The sequence below is a fragment of the Myxine glutinosa genome, chromosome 5, assembly GCF_964187855.1.
Source record: "Myxine glutinosa chromosome 5, kmMyxGlut1.1, whole genome shotgun sequence".
Classification (NCBI taxonomy): domain Eukaryota; kingdom Metazoa; phylum Chordata; class Myxini; order Myxiniformes; family Myxinidae; genus Myxine; species Myxine glutinosa.
The window spans coordinates 38105158-38131001 of record NC_136265.1 but is presented as its reverse complement, the minus strand read 5'-3'; the positions used below and the strand labels follow the sequence as shown (position 1 = coordinate 38131001).

Here is a 25844-nt window from a genome sequence, read left to right as displayed (position 1 = left end):
GTACACTTATGTAAAATGATGTAAAGGTGAACTGTGTAGATTTTGGAGTCAAGAGGTCAAAGGTAAAAGTCTGTAATATGTCTATAACTTGAGAAGGGCTGAAGTGATATAATTCAAACTCGGTACAGGTATGTATAATGATGTAAAGATTAACTGATTAGCTTTTGGAGGTCCCGAGGTCAAAGGTCAGAGGTCATGTCAGGTAAAAAAAAATGTGAGAACTTGTGAACAGCTGAAGGAATTTAAATTAAAACTTGGTACAGTTATGTATAATGATGTAAACATTAACTGATTAAATATTGGGGGCAATAGGTCAAAGGTCAGAGGTCACATCAGGTAAAAAAAATGTGATAACATGTGAACAGCTGAAGTGATTTAAATTAAAACTTTGTACAGGTATGTATAATGATGTAAACATGAACTGATTAAATATTGGGATCAATAGGTCAAAGGTCAGGTCATGTCAGGTAAAAATGTGAGAAGTTGTGAACAGCTGAAGGGATTTAAATTAATCTTTGTACAGGTATGTATAATGATGTAAACATTAACTGATTAAATATTGGGGTCAATAGGTCAAAGTTCAGAGGTCGTCAGGTAAAAAAAGTGAACTTGTGAACAGCTGAAGGAATTTAAATTAAAACTTGGTACAGTTATGTATAATGATGTAAACATTAACTGATTAAATATTGGGGTCAATAGGTCAAAGTTCAGAGGTCATGTCAGGTAAAAAAAAAAAGTGAGAACTTGTGAACAGCTGAAGGAATTTAAATTAAAACTTGGTACAGTTATGTATAATGATGTAAACATTAACTGATTAAATATTGGGGGCAATAGGTCAAAGGTCAGAGGTCACATCAGGTAAAAAAAAAAGTGATATGTGAACAGCTGAAGTGATTTATATTAAAACTTTGTACAGGTATGTATAATGATGTAAACATGAACTGATTAAATATTGGGGTCAATAGGTCAAAGGTCAGGTCATGTCAGGTAAAAATGTGAGAACTTGTGAACAGCTGAAGGGATTTAAATTAAAACTTTGTACAGGTATGTATAATGTAAACATTAACTGATTAAATATTGGGGTTAATAGGTCAAAGTTCAGAGATCATGTCAGGTAAAAAAAATGTGAGAACTTGTGAACAGCTGAAGGAATTTAAATTAAAACTTGGTACAGTTATGTATAATGATGTAAACATTAACTGATTAAATATTGGGGGCAATAGGTCAAAGGTCAGAGGTCACGTCAGGTAAAAAAAAAGTGATAACATGTGAACAGCTGAAGTGATTTAAATTAAAACTTTGTACAGGTATGTATAATGATGTAAACATGAACTGATTAAATATTGGGGTCAATAGGTCAAAGGTCAGAGGTCATGTCAGGTAAAAATGTGAACAGCTGAAGGGATTTAAATTAAAACTTTGTAGAGGTATGTATAATGATGTAAACATTAACTGATTAAACATTGGGGTCAATAGGTCAAAGTTCAGAGGTCATGTCAGGTAAAAAAATGTGATAACATGTGAACAGCTGAAGGGATTTAAATTAAAACTTTGTACAGGTATGTATAATGATGTAAACATGAACTGATTAGATTTTGGGGTCAATAGGTCAAAGTTCAGAGGTCATGTCAGGTAAAAATATGCTAACTTGGGCACAGCTGAATGGATTTAAATCAAACTTGCTACAAGTATTATAATGATGTAATAATGTGGGCGGGGGCATATCAGTCGACGTCGTGACGTCCAAGAGTGCCGTTCTAGTTTTTCTTCTGCTATCACGCTTATTTTCTTCTGCCCTCACTTTTTCACCTTTATTCGATTTTAAATCGGTTTTTTCCACAACTGCTTGAGCGATTGTTACAAAACTTTCAACATAAGAGCGCCTACCTATGGAGAATCTTATAACAAAGTACATGATGATCGGATGGAAAATGTGGCCGGCGTTCCACAAAGTCTGTTTTCTGTAAGCATGGATTGCAGGGTGTTTCCTGTAGCAGGAATTACTACCGGTACAAACATGTAAATACCCTGTAAGTCTTGTTCATGGCCAGTAATATAAATACAAATTACTATCACCCATAATATTATTAAATAATTTGTTACAATCTATCCATCATATAGTATCGGTAAAGCTCTCCCATATTGCATATCACTGCCATGTGGCACCACAAAATAAAATAATGATTTTTATGCCTCCGCCGACGAAGTCGCCGGAGGCATTATGTTTTCGGGTTGTCCGTCCGTCCGTCCGTACGGGCTAAACCTCGTTTTTCGCAGCAACCATATGTCCGATTGAGATGGAACTTTCTGGGTAAGAGTGACACCCATGCAGAATGTTTTTATGATAATTGTGATGTCATAGGTCACGTGGTATGACAGCCATCTTGGTTTAAAAGCAAATAATTAAAAAAATATTTCTCGGAAACGGCTGAATGGAAAAATTTGAAACTTGCCACATTGTCAAGTACTCCCCATGGAGAACAAAAGCATGATAATGATGACATCATAGGTGAAGTGGTATACAAGCCAAAAATGTTTTAATCGAATTCGTTATCTTAAACATCTGAAATTGCATGCACATGATCTATGACCCATTTGTATTGAAATATTAAATTATGACATCATAGATCACATGGTTGACGAGGCAGCCATATTGGATTGAAGGAAAATATTAAATAACTATATCTCTGAAACCGCTCATCCTATCGATGCAAAATTTTACAAATATCACCTAACAATGCTGTTGCATATAGTTTGAAAATGATGATGTCGTCGGTCACGTGGTTTGGCAGCCATCTTGGATAGAAAAATGAACCTTATCTGATCAACACGAAACTTCACAAACATGATCCCCTACCCACACATATGCAGAATGTATATATTTTTAAGGTCATATGTCATGTGGTATGGCAGCCATATTAGCTTGAAAGCCGATATTTAAATAAAATCCCTTCTCTGAAACCGCTTCACCAATCAATGTGAAACCTGCCATGTCTGGTAAAAATGTGATATTTGAGAACAGGTGAAGGGATTTAAATCCAACTTGTTTATTTTTAGGACAGTGAATGGTGGCATCTACCTGTTGTGGGACTATGCGGAGGCATATTGGCGACAGTCGCGTTGTTCTAGTTTTTTTAACTTTAATGCGATTCATCAATTTCCTCTCGATTTTCAGATTTTTTTTTTTTTCAATGTTGATTTTCAAAGTTTTACGGTACTGCACAGGTTGTTTATAATGTCCTTGTGTACCTTTAAACTTCAATAAACGGGTGTACACATGATAGAATAAAACTGGAAATGGCATAATAATATGGCATAGTTCATTTTACACACGTTTTTTTTTACGGTTCAAAGTCCTCGGCATGACCGCCATCTTGCTTCGTGAGAGTGTACCGGACTTATTTTTGGTGAGTCTCTTTCATGCTGCCAGACTTTGTTTTTTTTTCTTTCAGTTCCCCAAATGCGGTCTTCCTTTGTATGCAGCACGGCGCTAGTATCATTGGTTGTGCAGAGATAACTCGGCAACTCTTCGCGAAGGACACCGTGGGTTCCTTAACATCCACCAACGGATGCCGACAGACGGGACGGGACGCCCATTGATGAATCGCCCTGCATCTGAAACTCCGGATGAGAGTGTGTAGCTGTGTTTGCATTTGAACACAGGCTAGACAGCTTAGACGAGAGTGTGCGGATCTTGCAGCCATCCTACAAGCCCTCCCAAATTTGGTAATTGTGGCGGTTGACTTTGCCAATAATGTGGAATGTTTCCTCATCAGAAAAATGTCAACTCGACAAGAAACCCAAGGGAATTGTGGATTTAATAACAACATTAACACTAACCATAACCAGACTTTATGAATTATGCTTTCATATGCCAATTATGCCATTTACAGTTTGCTTCTGTCATTTGTACATCCAAAGTTTTGAAAGTGTAAAGTTGTACAAGGACTTTATGAACACCCAGTATAATGTTTCTTTTCAACATCTAAAATGGATTGGCCAACATTTTCATTAAAGAGTTGACATGTCTTCAAAAAATTCTACTCGTAGATTCAAAAATGTGTATTTGAACACCGTCACATGTTGTCACATGATGAAGTTTCAAGTACAAATTTGAAATTTACCATGCCGTACCTTTTTGGGAACTTGACTTTTGTTCTCGTTGGCCCCGTGACCCGTCCCATCCAAACTTTGAGCAGGCTCCTTCGGAACCAAAGTGCAGTCCGTAGAAGGACCAGACAGCCCAGGGTCCATTAATTGGGGAACAGGAGTTGGGTGGAAAGCAGACGATGCACCCGAGTTAACAGCCTGGGTTAGAGGGCAATCTGTGAGCGTCGCTGCTTGGGGTTGAGGGTAGGTTTTTGTACTGAGGGGCTCTTTTTCAGTGGGGTAAAGGGCTCTGGAACTTGGACTGGGTGCTTTCGGTCGGTACCAACCTGTCAAAGATTTCTGAGAGGGTGTGGGGCCGGGGGAGCTTGTGTTTGAAGGAGAGGATAGCGCCACCTCTTCTCCCTTCTCTTTCACCATTTCTTCTTCCTTCTCACTATTTTTGTCTTCTTCGCCATCCACCTTCCCATCATAATTTCCTTTTGCTTTTCTCATCTCTTCCCAATTTTGCACCACACCCCCACTGTGTGGTTCTCTTTCTTCATGCTCTCTTTCACCTGTTTCTGTTCCTTTGCTCTTTGTCCCATAATTCTGTTTGATGTTTTGTTCGCCATTTTTGCCCCCTTTTGTTTTTGTTCTCTTTATCCTCGTCTCCTTCCTTTTATGTTGATCTGTCATTGGCTTTTGCTTATCTTTTTGAAATGGTTCTGCTCCAGCTTTAGCAGTTGTTCCTCCTTGTGTCAATATCTTGGTTTCTTTCTTTTCTTGAATCCAATCTCCAGTTTCTTTTAGTTTTCTGTCTTTTTGTGGAATGTTGTCTTTCGCACGTGTTTTTGCTGCAACCCTGACCTCATCACCATCATCATCATCATCATCATTCACATTCAGCTTGTCCAATTTCCTACCCAACTCACACTTTTCTGTCTCATCCTCTTTTTTATATATTGACTCTTTATCTTCGTCTTTTTCTCTCTTCACCTCTCCCTCATTTTCTTTGTACTCCTCAATTTCACTATTTTCATTATATTCTGCCTCATTCTCTTCTACCACCTTATCATTCTCTTCCTTCTCCTCATTCTGTACTTCATAATGTGCCTTCTCCTCCATCAAATTATTTGGAATTTCATCCACCTTATCATTTCCCATCTCCTCCTCCACACCACCTTGTCGAAAAAAAAATCCTCCCATCTCCTCCAATTCGTTCTTTCCCTCTCCCTCTCCCACCTCCTCCTCTTCTTCTGCCTCATTCTCACCAAACTCCTCCACCTTCTCCCCTTCGTTTTCTCCAAACTCCTCTACCTCATTCTCTCCAAATTCCTCTCCCTCGTCCTCTCCAAGCTCATCCTCTCCCAAAGCCTCCTCCCCTTCATCTTCTCCCAACATCTCCACCTCCTCGTTATGTTCCAACGCCATGGCCCCCACTTGAGCTCCCAACACCTCTGCTCCCTCGCCATCTCCCAAAGCCTCTCCCCCCTTGCCATTTCCCAAGGCCTCCCCCTCCTCAACATCTCTCAATTCCCCCACCCCCTTGTCATCTCCCAATGCTTCCTCCCTCTCATCATCTCCCAACACCCTAACCCTCTCATCATCTCCCAATGCCACTGCCCTTTCGTCATCTCCCAACCCCGCTACTACCTCGTCATCTCCCAACGACATTGCCCACTCGTCATCTTCCAACGCCACCACTCCCTCGTCATCTCCTAATGCCACCACCCCCTTGTCCTCTCCCTTCTCTCCAAACGCCTCCTCCTCTCCCAATGCCTCTGCTGCCTCATTCTCTGTCAACTCCTCTGCCATCTTATTCTCTGCCAACTCCTCTGCCACCTCTTTGTTCTCCGACTCCTCTTCGTTTTCTGCCACCTCATTGATCCCAGCCACCTCATTGTTCCCAGCCACCTCATTGTTCCCAGCCACCTCATTGTTCCCAGCCACCTCGTTCTCTGCCAACTCCGCTGTCTCGTTCTCTGCCAACTCCGCTGTCTCGTTCTCTGCCAACTCCGCTGTCTCGTTCTCTGCCAACTCTGCTGTCTCGTTCTCTGCCAACTCCGCTGTCTCGTTCTCTGCCAACTCCGCTGTCTCGTTCTCTGCCAACTCCGCTGTCTCGTTCTCTGCCAACTCCGCTGTCTCGTTCTCTGCCAACTCCGCTGTCTCGTTCTCTGCCAACTCCGCTGTCTCGTTCTCTGCCAACTCCGCTGTCTCGTTCTCCGCCAACTCCGCTGTCTCGTTCTCCGCCATCTCCGCTGTCTCGTTCTCCACCAACTCCGCTGTCTCGTTCTCCGCCAACTCCGCTGTCTCGTTCTCCGCCAACTCCGCTGTCTCGTTCTCTGCCAACTCCGCTGTCTCGTTCTCTGCCAACTCCGCTGTCTCGTTCTCTGCCAACTCCGCTGTCTCGTTCTCTGCCAACTCCGCTGTCTCGTTCTCTGCCAACCCCGCTGTCTCATTCTCTGCCAACTCCGCTGTCTCGTTCTCTGCCAACTCCGCTGTCTCGTTCTCTGCCAACTCCGCTGTCTCGTTCTCTGCCAACTCCGCTGTCTCGTTCTCTGCCAACTCCGCTGTCTTGTTCTCTGCCAACTTCGCTGTCTCCTTCTCTGCCAACTCCGCTGTCTCGTTCTCTGCCAACTCTGCTGTCTCGTTCTCTGCCAACTCTGCTGTCGCCTTCTCTGCCAACTGTGCTGTCTTGTTCTCTGCCAACTCCGCTGTCTCCTTCTCTGCCAACTCTGCTGTCTTGTTCTCTGCCAACTCCGCTGTCTCCTTCTCTGCCAACTCCGCTGTCTCCTTCTCTGCCAACTCTGCTGTCTTGTTCTCTGCCAACTCCGCTGTTTCCTTCTCTGCCAACTCTGCTGTCTCGTTCTCTGCCAACTCTGCTGTCTTGTTCTCTGCCAACTCTGCTGTCTTGTTCTCTGCCAACTCTGCTGTCTCGTTCTCTGCCAACTCTGCTGTCTTGTTCTCTGCCAACTCCGCTGTCTCCTTCTCTGCCAACTCCGCTGTCTCCTTCTCTGCCAACTCCGCTGTCTCGTTCTCTGCCAACTCTGCTGTCTCGGTCTCTGCCAACTCCGCTGTCTCCTTCTCTGCCAACTCCGCTGTCTCGTTCTCTGCCAACTCCGCTGTCTCCTTCTCTGCCAACTCTGCTGTCTCGTTCTCTGCCAACTCTGCTGTCTCGTTCTCTGCCAACTCTGCTGTCTTGTTCTCTGCCAACTCTGCTGTCTCGTTCTCTGCCAACTCTGCTGTCTTGTTCTCTGCCAACTCTGCTGTCTCCTTCTCTGCCAACTCCGCTGTCTCCTTCTCTGCCAACTCCGCTGTCTCCTTCTCTGCCAACTCTGCTGTCTCGTTCTCTGCCAACTCTGCTGTCTTGTTCTCTGCCAACTCTGCCGTCTTGTTCTCTGCCAACTCTGCTGTCTCCTTCTCTGCCAACTCTGCTGTCTTGTTCTCTGCCAACTCTGCTGTCTCGTTCTCTGCCAACTCCGCTGTCTTGTTCTCTGCCAACTCCGCTGTCTCCTCCTCTGCGAACTCTGCTGTCTTGTTCTCTGCCAACTCTGCTGTCTCGTTCTCTGCCAACTCCGCTGTCTTGTTCTCTGCCAACTCCTCAGTCGCATCCTCGCTCTCTGTCAACTCCTCCTCCACCTCGTTATTTGCTAACTCTTCTTTATCCATCCTAATCTTTCCAAATTCACTCACCTCATATTCTCCCTTTTCATCCTCTTTCTTCTTTATTTCATCCTCATCATACTCTAATCTGACATCTGTCTTGTCGATAAAGTTACCATTTTCATCTCCCCCTTGACCTTCTTTAGTCTCTTCTGCTTCTCCTTTTTCGTTTTCTTCTTCCCTACCTTCGCTCTTTCCATCTCTCTGACCAGCTTCCTTATTTGCATCAACCTTTGCACTCTCCTCGTCCTCCACCTCATTTTCAATCATCTCGATCTCACCTTTGTTCTCTGCCTCACATACTATTTCCATTTGTTCTGATTCACCGCTGATCTGTTCTGCTTCACATTCACTCTTCTTCACCTCCCCTCTATTTTGTATCATCTTTCCCTCTTCATGTTTCTTAACTCCACTCTCTCCCATTTCTTCTGTGATACTCTCTTCCTTTTCCTCTTCTCTGTCATCATATTCTCTTTCCTCTGCCTCGACTGTGACATCCTCTTCCTTCTCAATTGCATCCTTCAGCTTTTCTTCTCCTTCACCCTCTTCCTTTGCACCACCCTGTCCGTTACCTTCAATTATACCCTCTTCCTCTGTCTCTTCCAACTCTTCATCTTTTTCTGTCTCTTCCTCATCTGACTGTCCTTTCTTTTTGATCCCTTCTTCTTCTTTCACATTTTCTTTTTCATCTTCAAAGAGTTCCTTCATATATGTGTTCTTCCCAACGTGTTTTACATTTTGATCTTCTTCCTGGACATTTCTCACTTTTCTGTCTTTCGTTTTTGTTTCTTTTGATTTTCCATTCACTGGCGTTATCTCTGTCACCGTACTTTCACTCTCTTCTTCTTCCTCTTCTTCTTCACTCTGATCTGTTTTCAAGTCTACTTCACATGTCTTTATGTTTCCAACATGACCTGCTTCTCTTTTCATATCCACCAATTCCTTCATTACCTCTTCGTTCTCCTCACCTATCCTACTCTGTACCCCTTTCTCCGCTTGCCCATCTCCAGTTCCCCTTTCCATTTCTGTAGCATTTTCTTCACTCTGTCCTTGAACATCGAAAGTCCACACATGAGAGCGTGTTTGAACCTGAGGGATGTGGATAATTGAGACAAGGTGATTGTCATGGGGAATAAGATAATATCAGAATCAATCACCAATCAACAACGAAGAAAGATAAATATAGACACACATGTTATGTGCCATCGGTAGATTTGCGCTATTGACCGATCGCGCTGCGCTATCAATGGATCCATCATTCATGCAGACATCGGAAGATGGTGCAAGCATCGTTTTGCGCCATCAATGGATGCGTATCATCGATAGATAGCGCAGCACCGTCGATCGATTTGTGTCAGGAGGGGAAGGAGAAATGGTAAGGATTGTTTGTAGGAAATATTCCAAAATATTTAGAAAAAAAAAGCTGGTCACATACCAAGGATATAGGCCAAATTAAGTATCTCATCTGGTCATAAGAGTGCGATCGATCGATCAATCAATGCCTGCGCCATCTACCGAAGCCTGCACACACGATGGATCCATTGATAGCGCAGCGCGATCGGTCGATAGCACAAATCTACCAATGGCGCATAACATATATATATTTCGATTCATATATATATATATATATATATATATATATATAAACAAAAAGAAAATAAATTCCTGCGTGGGGCTCGTGTGAAAAATTTCTGACTCAACCTGGGACTCGAACCCAAGGAGCTCATCACTTGCGTGGTGACAGCCCACTGAGCTATTGAATCTTCAGGATATCCTCAGAAATTTCTCACATATATATTTTTTATATTTGTATATATATATATATATATATATATATATATATATATATATATATATATATATATATATATATACACACTTCCTCTTCCTCATCACTATATATATATATATATATACATATACAGGGTGTTTAAAAAAAAATGTTAACACATGGAACTATTGTCTTACATGCACATTATTTGAATGTTAACATTTTGTCTGTGTATATATATATATATATATATATATATATATTGCGGTTTTGAGTCTGTCAAGTCAGTCTAATAAAGGTTTAAATTTGCCCCCCATAGTTAGTCACACAAGCAACATGTAGCCTTGCGATAGTATCGTTATGTCTTAGTATTTGTAAGCTTAGTCCTTTTCCTTTGTTAGTTCTGCATTGAGTAGGAGCCAGGAGAATAGGCCCTACTGTCACCGACAATCCTACGTCCGTAGCCTCAATCTCTTTTGCATTAACGTTGGTTCATATTGGGCGAGTTAACACGAGGCAGGCAGAGGAGGACCGGGGTGGAGCAGCGGAAGCGCTGACGGTAAGCACGAGCCGCCAATCAGAGCTCAGAGGTGGTGGCGTCACAGGGCGTGGTGAGAAGGATCGAGAGTGTTCCAGAAGGTTCAGGGGGCGTAGCTATAAGACCCGCAGCGCAACGCCCTCAACAGGACGCGCGTTGAAAAGGGTTGATAACAGGACGTGTGTTGAAAAGGGTTGATAACAGGACTCACGTTGCACAAGGGTTGGTGAGAGGACTTGGAGCAGAGAACTTGCATGAGAACGTGCGCGCTAACCAGCTCGGAGTGTATAGAAAGAGGAGTTGGCAACGTGTGTGAGAACTGTACATATACGCGGGCGCAGCCAGACGCGCTTAAGCTGATATACAGCGCATTTGAGACGCGTGAGTGAGAACGGCTGAGTAACCGCCAGCCGCGCTAAAGTCTGCCCTTTGCCGTCCCGCCCCATCATCTGCTTTGTTCGGGAGACGCGCTACGAGTCCCTGCCTTCGCCTGCCACCATATTCGCGGGACGTGCCGGGGCCGTGGAGAGCCGGACGGGGACCATCTCTGGACAACGCGTCGACGCGTTGGGGAACATCTACCCATCTGCAATTCCCCGTGTGAGTGTGAGACGGGCCCGTTGTCTGGGCTTGGTTAAGACTGTCTAAGACAACTCTGTGTCTCTACGTCCTTGAACCTTGTATATACGTGTGGGAAATAATTAAACCCTTTGTTCTTCCTTTCTTCCTGATTCGACCGTTTCTGTGGTTTCTTCAATTGGCTAAGCGTGGTACGGGTAGAACCGCTCCAATCGGGTTCCAACATCCAAGTAACTGCGCGGACCACGTGTACGCAATCCGCTCGGCGTACTCAAACCACACGTGGTTCATGCGAGGCTTGTTTCCTCGCTCCCAGGGCAGCGCGGGGAATTAGGTACGAGCGAGAAGTGGTCCCGAAACCCTACTCCGCATGTGTCCGAGAGGGACGTCTCAAGTCTCGGTTCCGCCAAGCCCAGAAAGACGAGGGGGATTAAGGGCGGCGGGGATTAAGGGCGGCGTAGAGAACCGCAACAATATATATATATATATATATATATATATATATATATATATATATATATATATATATATATATATATATATATATATATATATATATATATATATATATATATATATATATATATATAATGTTGAGGCTGAATGATGGAGGGTTGCAGAAGCAAAGTGTGATGGGCAGATGAGAGACAGAATCACATGTGGTAGATTGTAGATGGACAGGACGGTGCATGAAATAGGAGTGCAAGGGATTCATAGTAAGAACGTGAGAGTACTCGGTAGTGATTGACAGCAATATTGAAGGACTCGAGGGAAAAAGCAGATGAAGACAGGTTCCACAAACACGAAGGGTTGGAAGGGGGGTAAGGAGGATCAAAGGAGTGGAGGCCAGCAGAAAGAGCTTAGATTGCGAGAGCACAATATATTAATTTTCATGCATGGACATTTAAAAAAACTTAAGGTGTCAGAATAATTACCATGTCACTACGAGATTTTCAATGTAAACTCATCTGGCTCATGAAGGACCTTCAGGAAGGTGCAATGTGCCTGTCTTCCCTGTTCTGGTCTGCGTGTGGTAACAATCCACACTTAATGGGTGACTCGCACATGCCAGAGGGCAACTTGGAATAGCCAGCAAAATGTTATCAATGAAAAGGCAGCACCACCCATAATCAACCGAAACTAAAAAGGCTCCGATTCTTGAAATGGTAGCCCAAATAATGCGTTATCATCATAATTATGTACCATGCTATGCGGAGCGGTGGTGCTGCCGAAGCAGTTACTGGGCTACATTTCCAGTCGGGTCACCACTCCGTCTCAGGAAGTCAGGGCAGGAATTTGGCCAAGGTGCCTGCAATAGCTCGCCTACCCTTTGCGAAGGACACCATGGGATTTTTAATGTCCACAACTAATGACGCACAGTTTAATGTCCATCCGGGGGATGGAACACACATTGATGAATCACCCTGCCTGTGAAACACCAGGGATGACAGTTTATGGCTGTGTCGAGATTTGAACCCAGGCTAGATGGCCGAGGGGCTGGTGTACATACCTCTGGGCTATCCTGACAGCCCTAAATAATAGGTACAGGTCCTAAATTAATCACCAGAAAATGTGATAGAAACATCTATATTATAAAAGAAGCAGTTTCTGTCTGTTGGTTGTGCTCTAACTTGAGAACGGATTAATGGATTTTAATAAAAACCGGTGAGGTTGGATTCAAGGAACTCCCGAGAAGGTTTGTGATGCAAAGAAAGGAGGAAGGTTTGTGTGTATGTACATGGGCACACATGGCGGAACTGCAAATGCCAACATGTGGTGCTGGTTATCCCTGCACGGACAGCAGGAACTCCTTGGAATCCTTTTTTTGTTCTTGCCCCATAGATTAGTCATCGCAACAAAGATTGGCATTCCGGTCAGTGAAGCGATGGGTCTTATATGCTCGTCACTATAAAAGCCAAGTTTTTTGGATCTAGGATTCAATCATTATGTTCTATTTTACTGTAAAGGAAATCCAAAACAACCTGCAGCTGAATCGATCCAGAGTTATCGAACTTCGACTCTAAATCCGATTCTGGAGTCACGAAGGCTGATGCTGATGCACCATCTTCCATCTCACTTTCATCATTTTCTTTGTCTTCATCCTCTTCCTTCGTAACACTGCTTTCCTCTGTATTTTGTAATTCATGTTCTTCCTCAATATTTTGGCTGCACTCACTAGGAACCAGCGCTTCTTCTTCTTCTTCATTGCCATTGCCTGCATATCCAGATTCTTCCTCCTCCTCCTCTTCCTCCTCTTCCTCAACAATCTCTTCCTCTTCCTCTTCTGAAAAACAATTATATTTTTACTCATTCTCTTCCCCAAATGGTAAAATACCCAGAATGACTAAGATACAACGACTGCACAATTGTTCGTAAACTCAAATGCTAACCATTCTGAATTTCTGGGCAGTTCCTGACAACAGATGCATATAACCAAATAACCTGATTTACGGAAATTTAACTCACCTTTCACAAAGTCAAGTTTCTGCAATGCTTCCAGCTCTTTGTCGAAGTTAACAGCAAAACCGTCAAGTTTTTCATAATCTTCCTCGGGAACCCGAACACAAGAGAAATCAGATGATTCCTCTATTCTAAAAAGCAATGGCGGTTAATATTTTTGAAATTTGAAAATGCATGCCCCATGCTATTTCATCAGTAATGTTATCCCACCTCTGCCACCAATTTTAACCACAACCTTGGATTCATTCGAAGTACAGCTTCTGTTCTCCAGAATAATCCCAATGAAAAGAGTTTGCCTGAAGGTTCTTGCACTTCCTGATCCCCATTTTAATCTGCTCCTTTCTGAACTCATACCCACATATTGATCCCCACACTGAGTCTAAACAACGTATGTTCGTGAGGTTGCCACGTACCCTTTCAAAAGTGGCATGGCGCTCTGTGTGGGAGACGGGACGAAAGGCAAAGAGAGCATTAGAAAATGCTGACCAGTGAAAAAAATAAATAATTATTACTATTTCATTTTACCTCTGTGATGAAAAAACATTGACTGTCGTTACTCTCGTTTCCTGTCCTTCGTTGTTCCTTGAACTTGTGCCACATATTTACACCAATTTATTAGCTCGCCTAGACTTTAGTCCGGTGAGCTCATGCAATCGAGCAGTGTCCGTAGGTAAGTCAGTCAGTCAGTCAGTGAGTCCGTCAACACGTCAGTCATTATCGGTTGAACCAAACACCCAATTTTGATGAAACTTGGCCACAAGCTTCATATCTGATGTGTAACGAAGGGTGTATTGACCCGCATAAAAATCTGGGGTGATAAGCAAATGGCCTTGGCCTTAACTCTTAAATTTGTTTATTCGGATATTTAGACAAATAAAGAGGCCAATTGGCCCATTAACTCATCTACGTAAAAGGATGCCATTTTCTCAAATGATTTAATCCAATGACATCTACATCCGTTTAACATTGAAAAGCAGGAAGTTTGGCTATGATACGGCACACAACGACCTCTTCAAAATATAACGTGGGATCTCCACAACCTCAATGCAGACTGGAGAACTGGCTTTACATCCCCGTCAGAAGGTCGATTATGTAGTGCGCGCATCGCTAAGATCTCAGCTGTAGTCAGATATGACTCCACGGGGGAATAGCAAACCATCACGAGACAGCTCAGAGGAATAGAGATGAGCTTGCTACCAACTAGGTGATTCTCCCGACATTCAGCCCATAACAATCGACTTCCATGGTGGTCAATTTGTATATTGAACTGTCTTCCTGAGTTTGTCGTCCTATGCTCTTACTACCGGGACGTTAAGGGAGCTGTCGCAACCAATACCTTGTGGTCTATCCGATTTCTATCCCTGAGCTTTAATACACCGGCTGAGACACCATCTCCTTTTCTCCTGTAACGCATCTCCTCATGCTGTAGTACATGCGTGCATTCTCGATCACCTTTTTCCCCATTTTATCCACTGACCCTTGACCCTATGTTCTGCTATTGCACAGAGTCTGAGTCTCTACAGTCTATACAGTCTTCCGGCAGTTCTGAGTCTCCACACCTGTCATTTATGGAAGGATTCAGACGAAACTTGGTGGACAGGTTGGGTTGTTTGACGAGGACGAATTGATTCAATTTTGGTGAAGACCCGGATCTGGATGCTATAATTTTTTTACCGATTCTTCACCATTGAGAGATGGGGCCAAAACTATACAGAGCATGATATCCCAATAAGTTGTGGACGAGTTATGACAAAACTAGGTGGACGAGTTGGTTAAGTGACAAGAACAAGCCAATTAGATATTGGTTCAGGTCTGAGTCCAGATCTGACCTATCATTGGATAGAAAACGTAAATTGTTCAGTCTGGTGGAGGTATGCTCTCGACCGAGTGCCGTTCTAGTTCTCAGAGGTTACTCCTTATTTATTTGTCCCCTCCAAGCCTAGAAAATAAAATGGGATGACGAAGCGACCAAGTTATTTCCGTACCTGCAGGAAAGCAGCCATATCAGGCTCGTCGAGTGCTTGAAGGGCTCTGTCCAGTAAAGCTGAAGTGGTATGCTGCAGATCCCGAAGCTCAGTCACAGTACCAGCAAGAAGGGAGCTTCTGGATTCCTGTGCAGCAAGCACAGCACCCAACATGGCCTGGCGCCGAGTGTGCAGTGCTGAAGACAGGGCATCAAAGCTCTCGCACAGGATCTGCCGGCTCCTACGTCCACATTCCTTTGGACGTGTTAGGATTTAAGGGGTGGGATGAGAAACAAAGATCTTCGTCAATGCACAAAAGTTGTGACTTATGGTGCAGAGAACGCACAAGTGCAACCAAGTTTAATTTTCACTCGAGGTCCAGAAAGTTGGGACGTTTCAGACATAACGTGCCCTTCGTCAAGGACTTCACAAGCCTAGTGTGCTCAGGCTGTTTGATATATCTCCTTTAATGTTGTACTATATTTCTCATTTCACCAGATGTGTCACATTATATTTCACCAAATGCGTCACCCAGATGTGGTGTAATGGCTAGAGCATCCTCTCCGAGTCTGGTAGGTCGGCAGTTCAAGCCTCGGCTGAGTCATATCAAAGACGCGAGATCTTGTTGGAGATCTCGCGAGATCTTGTCGGGGCGGTCACGGTTTTTCGAAGCTGTTCCACGATCTTCACGCACGCTCGAAGTTAAGTAATTGTCACATTTGTATTTTTGTCGAATCTGTATTTATCTTACGTGTGTGTACCTTTTGCGTGTCCCTCGGAAGATTTATCGGTGTTAATCTTTCATACCTGTAAAAAATAGTCGAGTATTTCGTGCCACGCGGCCACGCGGCCTAGTTGTTGAAGCTTCCGCCCTTGAGGCCTGGTTCTCTCTGGGCATCCAAAGCGGTTATTTTTTCATTTGTGTGTTTGTCAAATTTCAACTCGTTATTTTATCGTCCATGCGTTATTGTTTGATTATAGTTAGTTTTGGTTTGAATTTCCTGCAACTCGTAATTAATTAATCGTGTTCTGCTCCGCCTGTGCGGCCTTGTACCTCCGTCGGTGTTTCTTAACTTAAGCGTGTTTTGCTTGGCTCTTAGTTTCTTCCCTTCTACCCCGAACATAATACTCTGTCTAACGTTCTAAATCCCCACCCTCCCCCCCAAAAAAAAACAAAAAAAAACATACATTTATTTTCCTTTCTCCACGTGTACTGTTGTCTCATCCTGTATTTTCTGTCCAGGTGTGCTGTTTGCCCCGCCCCCATTATCTCCTTGCCATCCACCTTTTGCCCTGTTCACGTGACTCGTGGTGGTCCCTCTCGGCTCTCCCCCCGTTGGTATTTTGTGCATATAAGATTGTTCACGGTTCTGTTTAAATATTATTTAAATATGTTTAACCTTTCCCCTTCAGTGTTTTATTCAGTGGTATATTACAACACGCTGTTTTTCTTCCTATATAAAAGGCTTTTCTCAATTTCCTCTCCAACTCATTCCACTTCAAAAAAAAGAAATTCAATATCTTATACATCTCCCTCACTACATGGTCTAAATTCACATTCATTCCATCCCTCCTCCATCGTTCTGAATCGGATTGCTAACTTGAAAATCACAACAAACCCAATTTGTTATCAATGTTCGTCTTTCATTAATCATCCACTTTCTAAACTCCCCTCTTGCCCCTCCCATCCAAATCCCCCCCCTTGCACCTACACTCCTAAACTCCCCCCTTGCCCCTCCACTCTTAAACTCCCCCCTTGCCCCTCCCCTCCAAATCCCCCCCCTTGCCCTTCCCCTCCTAAACTCCCCCCTTTCCCCTCCCCTCCAAATCCCCCCCCTTGCCCCTACACTCCTAAACTCCCCCCTTGCCCCTCCACTTCTAAACTTCCCCCTTGCCCCTTCCCTCCTAAACTCCCCCCTTGCCCCTCCCCTCCTAAACTCCCCCCTCAGTCCTCCCCTTCAAAACTCCCCCCCAACCCCTCCCATTCAAATCTCCCCCCATACCATTCCTCTCCAATTCTCCCTCCTCCCCCCTCCTCCTCAAAGCTGCCTCCTCCCCACTTCGTCTCCCTTCTATGTCATACCTCCACCCCCCCCCCCAAACCTTCTACTTTCCTCTGCCCCCCCTCAAACAACCCCTCACTGTGCCTCATCCCTTCACCATCAAACCTTTCATCCTCCCCATCCTTCCCTTTCTTGGAACTCTTCTGCAATCTCTGACACACTATCAACTGCTCTCCCTACCTCCCCTCTCATCCTTCATCTTACCCTACTCCTCCCCTCCCCTGTCCTGACCCGATGCTCCCCCTCTCTCTTCATTAACGGTATGGACCTCAAACATCCGGGGCCTTCGCTCAAACCTGACTGATCTCTCCATACAGGTTGCTTCTGACAATCCAGACTTGATCTGCTTAACAGAGACTTTCCTCCTTCAAGATGTCTCTGATTCCTTAATATCTCTTCCTGGTTACTCCCTCCTCCGGTATGATAGACCTGAGCCTCGTCCTGGTGGTGGGGTGGCTATCTTTATCAAAAACTCTCTTCCTCACTCTCCTTGCACTGCCCTCTCTCCTCCTCACCCCCAGGGGTACCTCTGGCTACGGCTTCCTCTCCGCTCCCACCTTTTGTTCATATGTGTTCTGTACCGTCCCCCAAACAGTGATGACTCCATCTACATTTCACTGTCTGACAACATGGACCAACTTCTATCCACTCATCCCAACTCTCTCTTCCTCATATGTGGTGACTTCAGCTGTCATCATGCCACCTGGTTGGGTGTGGGTTCCTCTCTCACCAGTCATGGCACCTCAGCAAAGGACTTCTGTGACTCACTGGGATTGACACAATCTGTCAATTTCCCGACCCGGATCTCAGCCAATGGAGTATCTTCTCTTCTAGACTTGGTTATGACAAACTTCCCTGCTAATGTCTGCTGCTCTTCTTCTGCTCCAATCGGTTCGTCTGATCATGTGCTTGTCAAAGTGGACATCTCTCTGGCCATTCTCAGAGAGCCTCCTCAGCGTCGACGAGTCTGGCATTTCACTCAGGCCGACTGGGACGGTCTTCAAGCAGCCATCAATCATCTGGATTGGTCTCCCATCTCCACTGCCTCTGACATCAATTCTTCCTGGGAATTCTTCCAAAGCAAACTGATCTCTCTCATGCACAGATTTATCCCATCTCGCCTTCAGTTGTCTTACCCTTCCTCCCGTCCATGTTACACTGAATCTTGTGGTGAGGCAGTTGCCCTGAAACAACTTGCCTTTGCCTCTTGGAAGGCTAATCCAACTGAAGGCAATCTCAGTTCCTTCCACCAAGCTCGGAACAAGTGTGTGTCTACCCTCAGGAGTGCCAGGAAGCACTATCTCTCCTCACTCAAGAATGAACTCTCAAACCTGTCTCCTTCCTCCAAATCCTGGTGGCGTCTGGTCAAATCCGTTTCTGGTGTTTGTTCCCCCTCCATCCCCTCCTTTACCTCAAATGGCCACACAGTTGACCGCACGTGACAAAGCCGAATGCCTCAACTCTGTGTTTGCCTCAAAATCCTTAGTCCCTAACCCATCTCTCTCTGTTCCCACCTTTCCCAGTCGAACCCAACTGCTCCTGGACTCTGTGTCCTTCTCTCCTGACTAGGTGGAGGAGTTTTTGTCAAACCTCGACTCTGATTCTGCAACTGGACCAGACGGCATCAGCCCATGGGTCCTAAAATCCTGCTCTGCCGCTCTATCTCACCCTCTCTCTGTTCTTTTCACCCTATCTTTTGCTCAAGGTCATCTGCCAGCATCCTGGAAATCAGCAAACATTACCGCTTTACACAAAAAAGGTGCAAAAACAGATCCTTGCAACTACAGACCAATCAGCCTACTCCCAATTTTCAGCAAAGTCATGGAATCCATCATTGCTTCGGATATGAAATCTTTCCTCTTCTCCAATGGCTTGATCTCTGATCATCAATTTGGTTTCAGACCAGGTCACTCTACTCTGGACATGCTGCTTCTGCTGTCTCAACAATGGATGGAGGTCCTCAATGCCAAACAGGAAATCAGAGCTGTCTCCCTTGACATATCACGTGCCTTCGATACGGTCTGGCACCCAGCTCTGCTCACCAAACTCTCCTCCTATGGTATCCATGGAAATCTCCATGCATGGCTTGCGGACTTCCTCTCTGGTCGTAGTCAACGTGTGGCCCTGAATGGATTTCTCTCATCTCCCCTTCCTGTTCAGGCTGGAGTTCCCCAAGGCAGTGTGCTGGGCCCTGTGCTTTTTCTGGTCTTTATCAATGATCTCTCCAACTCTCTGGAAAATCCTCTCTATCTCTTTGCTGATGACTCCACTCTCTGCCGCTCCATTCCTCTTCCCTCAGATCGGCAGTCTGCAGCCTCCTCAGTCTCTGAAGACCTGGACAAAATCACAGACTGGTCAAACAAGTGGAACATGTCTTTCAATCCTGACAAATCTCACACTCTTACTATGTCTCTCCGAAAAGATCGACTGGACAACCCTCCCATCTACTTTCTCAACAATCCTCTCCAAGAAGTTCTGTCACTCAAGCTCTTGGGTCTCACAATCTGCCATGATCTTTCCTGGGAAAACCACATTTCCAAGCTGGCCTCCAAAGCCAGTCGCCGACTGGGCATCCTCCGTCATGCGAAGTCCTTCCTTGGCACACCTGAGCTCCTCACTACATACAAGGCTTTCATCCGCAGCTCAATCGAATACTGTTCTCCCCTATGGGCTGGTGCTCCTGCCTCACACCTAGCTCGGCTTCACGCTGTTGAATCCAAAGCTTTCAGAATCATTGGAATCTCCCGCGATGAAGCTATCTCTGAGGGCCTTTCACTCACTCACCACAGGCAGGTAGGTGGTCTTTCTGTCTTCTACCGACTCCTCTCCGGCCTTGCTCCCCCAGCTCTCTCTGTGCTCTGTCCCCCAAATATTCCTACAGGTCGTACAAGATCTGCCAGCAACCCTCTGATGGTTAAACTGCCGAAATCTCGTCTCTCTGCTCACCTTCACTCTTTCATTCCTCTTTTCTCCCGCCTCTGGAACAAACTCCCACACTCCCTTCAATCCCACTCCTCCCTCCAGGTCTTTAAAACAGCTGTTCACCACCATCTCTTATCTTCCCCCATCCAAAACCTTGATCTTTTCTACCCCCACTAATTCACCCCAGATCCACCTTGTTTGAAATTCCAACTTCTTTCCTGGAAGTCCTGGCAGTGTCCATATGTTTTATACCTCTCCCACCCCCCCCCCCTTCCCATGCCCACACCCCCAAAGCCCTCTCCCTCCCACAGATCTCTCGATGTCTCCATGTCTCTCGGTCCCTGCTCTCAAATGTTGTGTTTGTGTCCTTCCCCCTCTCTCCCCATCTTGTCTACCGCTCCCGATGTTATTTGTTTTTTGTGTCGGTTTGTCTGTTTGTCTTTCTGTGTGATTAATGTTCGCTCTTTCACGAGCCTCGATCTTGTATACAAAAAAAAAGAAAAAAAAAAGACTTGAAAAGGGTACGTGTCGCTTCCTTGGTTGGCATTCACCATTTAAAAGGATAAGAGCACGGAGAATCTGCATCGGTGGTCCTCCAAGGGGAGGAGGAAATTCCTTCCTTGGAAATACCCTGCTGAGTGTAGTGAGAAGGGCGGCACCATTGTTGTGACGTCACTGGTACCCAGAGTGCCCCGGGAAGTGACGGCACTTCCCCCAAGCTCAGTGGCCATGTTTGTCTCGTCGAACAATCCTATGTTGTGTCGGGTATGCTCGTCTGTATGTCCATGTGTGTGTGTGGCAGATCCACTATGAGCTTCAGATTCTGTAAAAAATAAATAAAAACTTGTACAGTACAATCTATTAAATGAGTTGTAGTACTGTACTACTATTACTACAAACATGAATTTGTGCCTCAATACCAGTAACATCATCACTTTGAATCTCATTGCCATCCAGATACTCCTCACATGGTCCGAAGAGATGTGGAGATCGCACGACATCTGATGTTGTCAACTATTCAACACGGATAAATGTTTGCAGAAGATCACATGAACATGTGCGCCATCTTTTACCAATTCACGTCAGTTTAAAAAAAACTTTTCGCACCACTCGAACACTCCTCTGTGTGCGAGAGATGCATCACCGAACTGTATGGACAAATCTTTGTGTTTCAGTTAGTTTGAGATTTCCCTTAATCGGAAAGATTGTGCAACGCTGTCTCACAGCACAAGTCACAACATGGGGGCTGCCATCTTGAAAGTACCCAGAATTCTCTGCTGGATTTTGCGATCACACGGGAGTTTCGAAATGTTGCCATGTCTGATTCCACAAGCTTTGAGAGACGTGTCATTCCTTTACAATTAGCACGGAGAGTGCTAGTCCACCTAGACTGACCGCAGTACAAGGATCTGTACGAGCCTTTTGCAAACTCTCGAGTCCAGATCAAAAACAAACTAGAAAGCATCTGAAAATGCATAGCCCGTCTGCGTCTATTTGTATTTAGATGGATGTCTTCTTCTTCCATATGCTCAAAATAACAAAAACAGTTTTAAAAAAATACAAAATGAAAATTGATGATTTTATGTAGTCTTGACCTTTAAGCTTTAGGAAAAAAAAAATCAGCTTCTAGCTTTTGATTGGTGAACCAATTCAGTGACCCAATATGCAAATTCTTAAATTTTCAGGTCAACAGGATGAAAATTGATGACTTTATGTGATGCTGACCTTCAACCTTTTGACCAGATTGTTAATTTTTCTTCTCCGTATTATCATAATAAAGCTTTGTTGAAAATTGTTGACAAAACTCAAATGGTAAATTGAAATTTCAGGTCAATTGGATGAAAATTGATCATTATAGGAGATGCTGACTTTTGACCTTTTGACCAAATTATTAATGTGCCTTCTCCATATTATCATAATAAAGCTTTGGTGAAAATTTGATGACAGTACCTCAAATGGTAAAAAAAAAAGTTATGCCCCGGATAGAGCCGGATAGAGGCAGACACAGACACACACACACACACACACACACACACACACACACACACACACACACACACACACACACACACACACACACACACACACACACACACACACACACACACAGCACAGGGGACGGACTAATACATCTTAATAGATGTTACCTCAACAGAACGACTTGCTTTGTCCATCTCTCTCAGCACTTTCTGGATGTTGTCATTCCCCGTCATGAGTACAGCGATACCGTCGTTAAGCTGGGCCTGCGATGGGGTGCATGTAACACGCGTGGAAACAATGAAAACAAACGCCCAATTGTAAGGCCGGGTCCGGTAATTGATGGCAGCAAAATATAGAACACAAGACAACAGGAGAAATGAATGACATCATTGGGACAATCCTGTTTTATGGAATTTAAACTCTATACATTACTGTGGAGCAATATACAGGTTGTCCTCCACCAAGTTCCTCCAGATGCCTTTGGAAAAAAATATATAAAAGTGTTCAGTAGACTGAATAAAATACCGAAAGAGAATACCAGGTGGGCACTTTGCCGCAACTTTCTAACAAACGGTAACATTTTTTATTTTTAAATTATCAAAATCAGTTGAGCTATTGTAGAGAAACCCCTGGTGTTGGGCTAGCGGCTAGGGTGCCGGCTTAGGATCCTAGGATCCTGGGTTCGAATCCCGGTCGATCGCTGAATTAACGCCAGGGGGGTTGACTCAGCCTGTTCATCCTTCCGAGGTCGGCTAATTGAGTACCAGTTCACTGGTAATTCCCTGTTTGTCGCTAAAGGCGGCAAAAAGGGTTGGCGTCAGGAAGGGCATCCGGCCGTAAAACATTGCTTCAAAAAGGAGACCGAAAAAACAACAACAACCACGGTTCCCGAAAAAGGCCAACCCCCGCTTGCGGGGAAAAATGGCCTCTAAAGGTGGTTTTTTATTGTAGAGAAAGTTAAAACTTTCAGCCAAGCAAGCCGGAACTGCGCCATGTCAAAGCGTGCAAGGTGAAATGTAGAATTCGGAATTCATTTGATATGACGACCCGTTTATGGAAGGTGTATGTCCGTTATAAGGGGGGTCTTCTGTAATGCAAAGACTGAAATCGAATGAAGCGTATGACAATCTCGAAAGAATGCGATGTAAGAATGATATATTGTTTGAAGAAATTGAGCTGTGCTCTGTGGACCCGAGAGCCCCGTGGTTCCGTGTGGAGACCCCAACCCGAGGAGGAAATACCGCGGACAGGTTCCACCTGTCTAATCCGTCTCGTCAACCTCTTGCTGCATGCCCTCGTATTAATGCGATCAGCATAAATAAGTCAAGATTCCGGGGGCACGTTTGGAGTATTTGTTAAAACATTCATTTCATTTGTTACAGTTGATTTCCAGTCTTTCTCTCCCTTTCCTCCCTCTTCCTCCCGCCCCTCTGCCCCATTTCTTATTAGTCCCCTACCGGTCTACACCGGAGGGGACTATAGGTTTGCACGCCGTCCCTCCGTCTGTCAGTCCGTCAATCCGTCCGTCACGCAAAGAACAGTTTTCCGGACTTTTTTTTTCTAAAAAAGAAACTTTTTCCGGACTTCACGACGTTTCGATAATGTTTGACAAAGTTATGGCACTTTGAACTTTGGGAATTCTGATAATTCTGATGATCCTTAACTCAGTGCCATTTTAAGTTTTAATTTCCTTTAAAAAAGATTTTCTCTGCAATAATAGGACCGATTGAGATCAAATTTTCACCATAGGGGGGGACTCGGACTGAAGAATATTTTAATGCTAATTATGACGTCACCGGTCACGTGATTCGGCCGCCATATTGTTTTTCGTGAAAACACGAAAACCCCTTTTTCTCTGCAATGGCTGAACAGATCGAGGCCAAACTTTGCAGGCAGAATCGCATACCCAAGACGAACAAAAAAGTCAGCGAGCATGACGTCATGCGTCACGTGGTTTCAGAGTTATGACGTTTTTAAGCATGAACCTTTAAAACCAAGCTCCTCCCTCATTTTTGATCCAATCGAGGGGAAACTTCACAGATCTGTTCAACATGTCAGTCTACTAAAATGTCCTTTTGGAATTTGCGATAGGGCACGTTGTTTGGCAGATATCGTTAATTAAACGAATTTTTTTTTTTTTAATGGATATCTCTTGAATCACGAGTACCTCAGACCGTGAGTTCGTAATTATATAATTCACACAGTGCAATACATGCAGGCTGCTCCACGGAGTGACCTTGCGGGCTTATCAATGAGGCGAGGGGTGACACACACGTGTCTCAGCATACCACAGATCAAGTTTGAAAACCAGCATCAACCGTGCATAAATTTGCATATTCGATCATTTTTGACAAAGTTATGGCACTTTGAACTTTGGTAGGGGACATGTATTGCAGCGCAATACTCAGAATGCTTGTTGTAATAAACCCTTGTTGATAAGAATCTGTTTCGTGGCCATTCAGGGGATGCGGACCCCCATCGGCTTTAGTTAATTGGGCAAATAAATATGTACGCGTGAATATTGGGGAACTAGCCCGTTTGAGGTGCCATATTCAAAGCAGGACGCCTGTCGTGGTTTGCTCGGCCATTTTGAGAGGAGGAATCACCAATGGCGCATAGTTCTTAAACCACCAACTTCCACTCAACTTAGGGCTCTATGAAACCTCACTCATTATAGATACCAATGTGACTTAGTGCATCATGAATTTTGTTCTTGCAATTTTGACTTACATTGGCTGCCATTGCCTATGACGCCATACATTTTAAACATCTTCTCCAGAACCGCAGAAACGGGTCAACACGAAATTTTACAAATATGATCGCCGAGTCATGGGGATAAAAGTTTGAGGAAAAAAAACGTAATCGTTCACGTGGTTTGGTGGCCATATTGGATTTAAAAATACAACTTTAGAAATCCACTTCTCCGAAACTGCTTATGTGATCGATACAAAACTTGAGACATGTTTACATTGCAATGGGGGAAAATATTTGCAAACTATTACATCATCAGTCATGTGGTTTGGCCGCCATCTTGAATTTAAGCAAAAAATTCAATAATATTTTCCAGAGTACGTCCTAATGGATCAATGCAAAATGTCATACATATGATTAAATACTGATGTGGGAAAAATATTTGTAAACTATGATGTCATTAGTCACGTGATATGGAATTTATCTCCCCACACTCGGGTGGTGGGGTGAGGAAGGTGGAGGGGAGGGGGTTTATTTAAGGCCCATGACCTGAACCACAAGCACAAATGTAAAAGTTAGTGGAGGTCAGCCAAGCTGCTTTCAATTCCATAAGGAGCAGACATACAAACATTTCCTTTTTTTTAATACTACCTGTACACCTGCTCCCTATGGGAGCAGCAGGAAGGGTCATGTTATTACCTCTGTGGGGTATAGAGATTACCGTACATCTTGGCTCATATAATGCATCAACAACGTCGGGTTTCCTCCCTTTTAGGTTAGTATTAAACAGCAGTTGTGACTGTTTGAAAAGGTAATCATAAGTATTTGTGGTTTATAATATTTTTTAAACTTCCGGTAGGGGTTCCCCCACAAAATGTCACCTCCAAGGAGGAAAACCCCCTTGGGGAGGAAGGGATATTATTAGTACTATTATTGTTTTGTAATAACATTAATATTATGCTATTATAGTTGGTGTTGTTTTTTTTTGAAGCGGCCTTGGAAAAACGTCACGATTATCTATCTTAACCTTGATATACACCTTAACACGGATTTGCCCAAAGCAGAAAACCCCCTTGGGGAGGGGGACAAATGAAGTCGCGACAACCTCCATCGTGTGACCCTTA

At 44.3% G+C, this 25844-nt stretch overlaps 1 protein-coding gene across 6 annotated transcripts in view; it reads right to left on the bottom strand.

The window, feature by feature from the left end:
* The window catches only part of LOC137428660 (uncharacterized), a 43333-nt gene that overhangs the window by 1365 nt on the left and 16124 nt on the right, over nucleotides 1-25844 (bottom strand). For 3 of the 6 annotated variants that reach the window (XM_078777927.1, XM_078777925.1, XM_078777926.1), the window contains exons 5-11: nucleotides 22197-22292; nucleotides 15086-15319; nucleotides 13514-13536; nucleotides 13107-13231; nucleotides 12623-12924; nucleotides 4437-8841; nucleotides 4135-4203 (exon numbers count right to left, since the gene is read on the bottom strand). In XM_078777927.1, the coding sequence (XP_078634053.1) occupies nucleotides 4135-4203; nucleotides 4437-8841; nucleotides 12623-12924; nucleotides 13107-13231; nucleotides 13514-13536; nucleotides 15086-15319; nucleotides 22197-22292 (5254 nt within the window). Of the gene's footprint in view, nucleotides 1-4134; nucleotides 8842-12622; nucleotides 12925-13106; nucleotides 13232-13513; nucleotides 13537-15085; nucleotides 15320-22196; nucleotides 22293-25844 lie in introns of all 6 variants that reach the window. The other 3 variants (XM_068118565.2, XM_078777924.1, XM_078777923.1) reach the window with 1 other exon arrangement.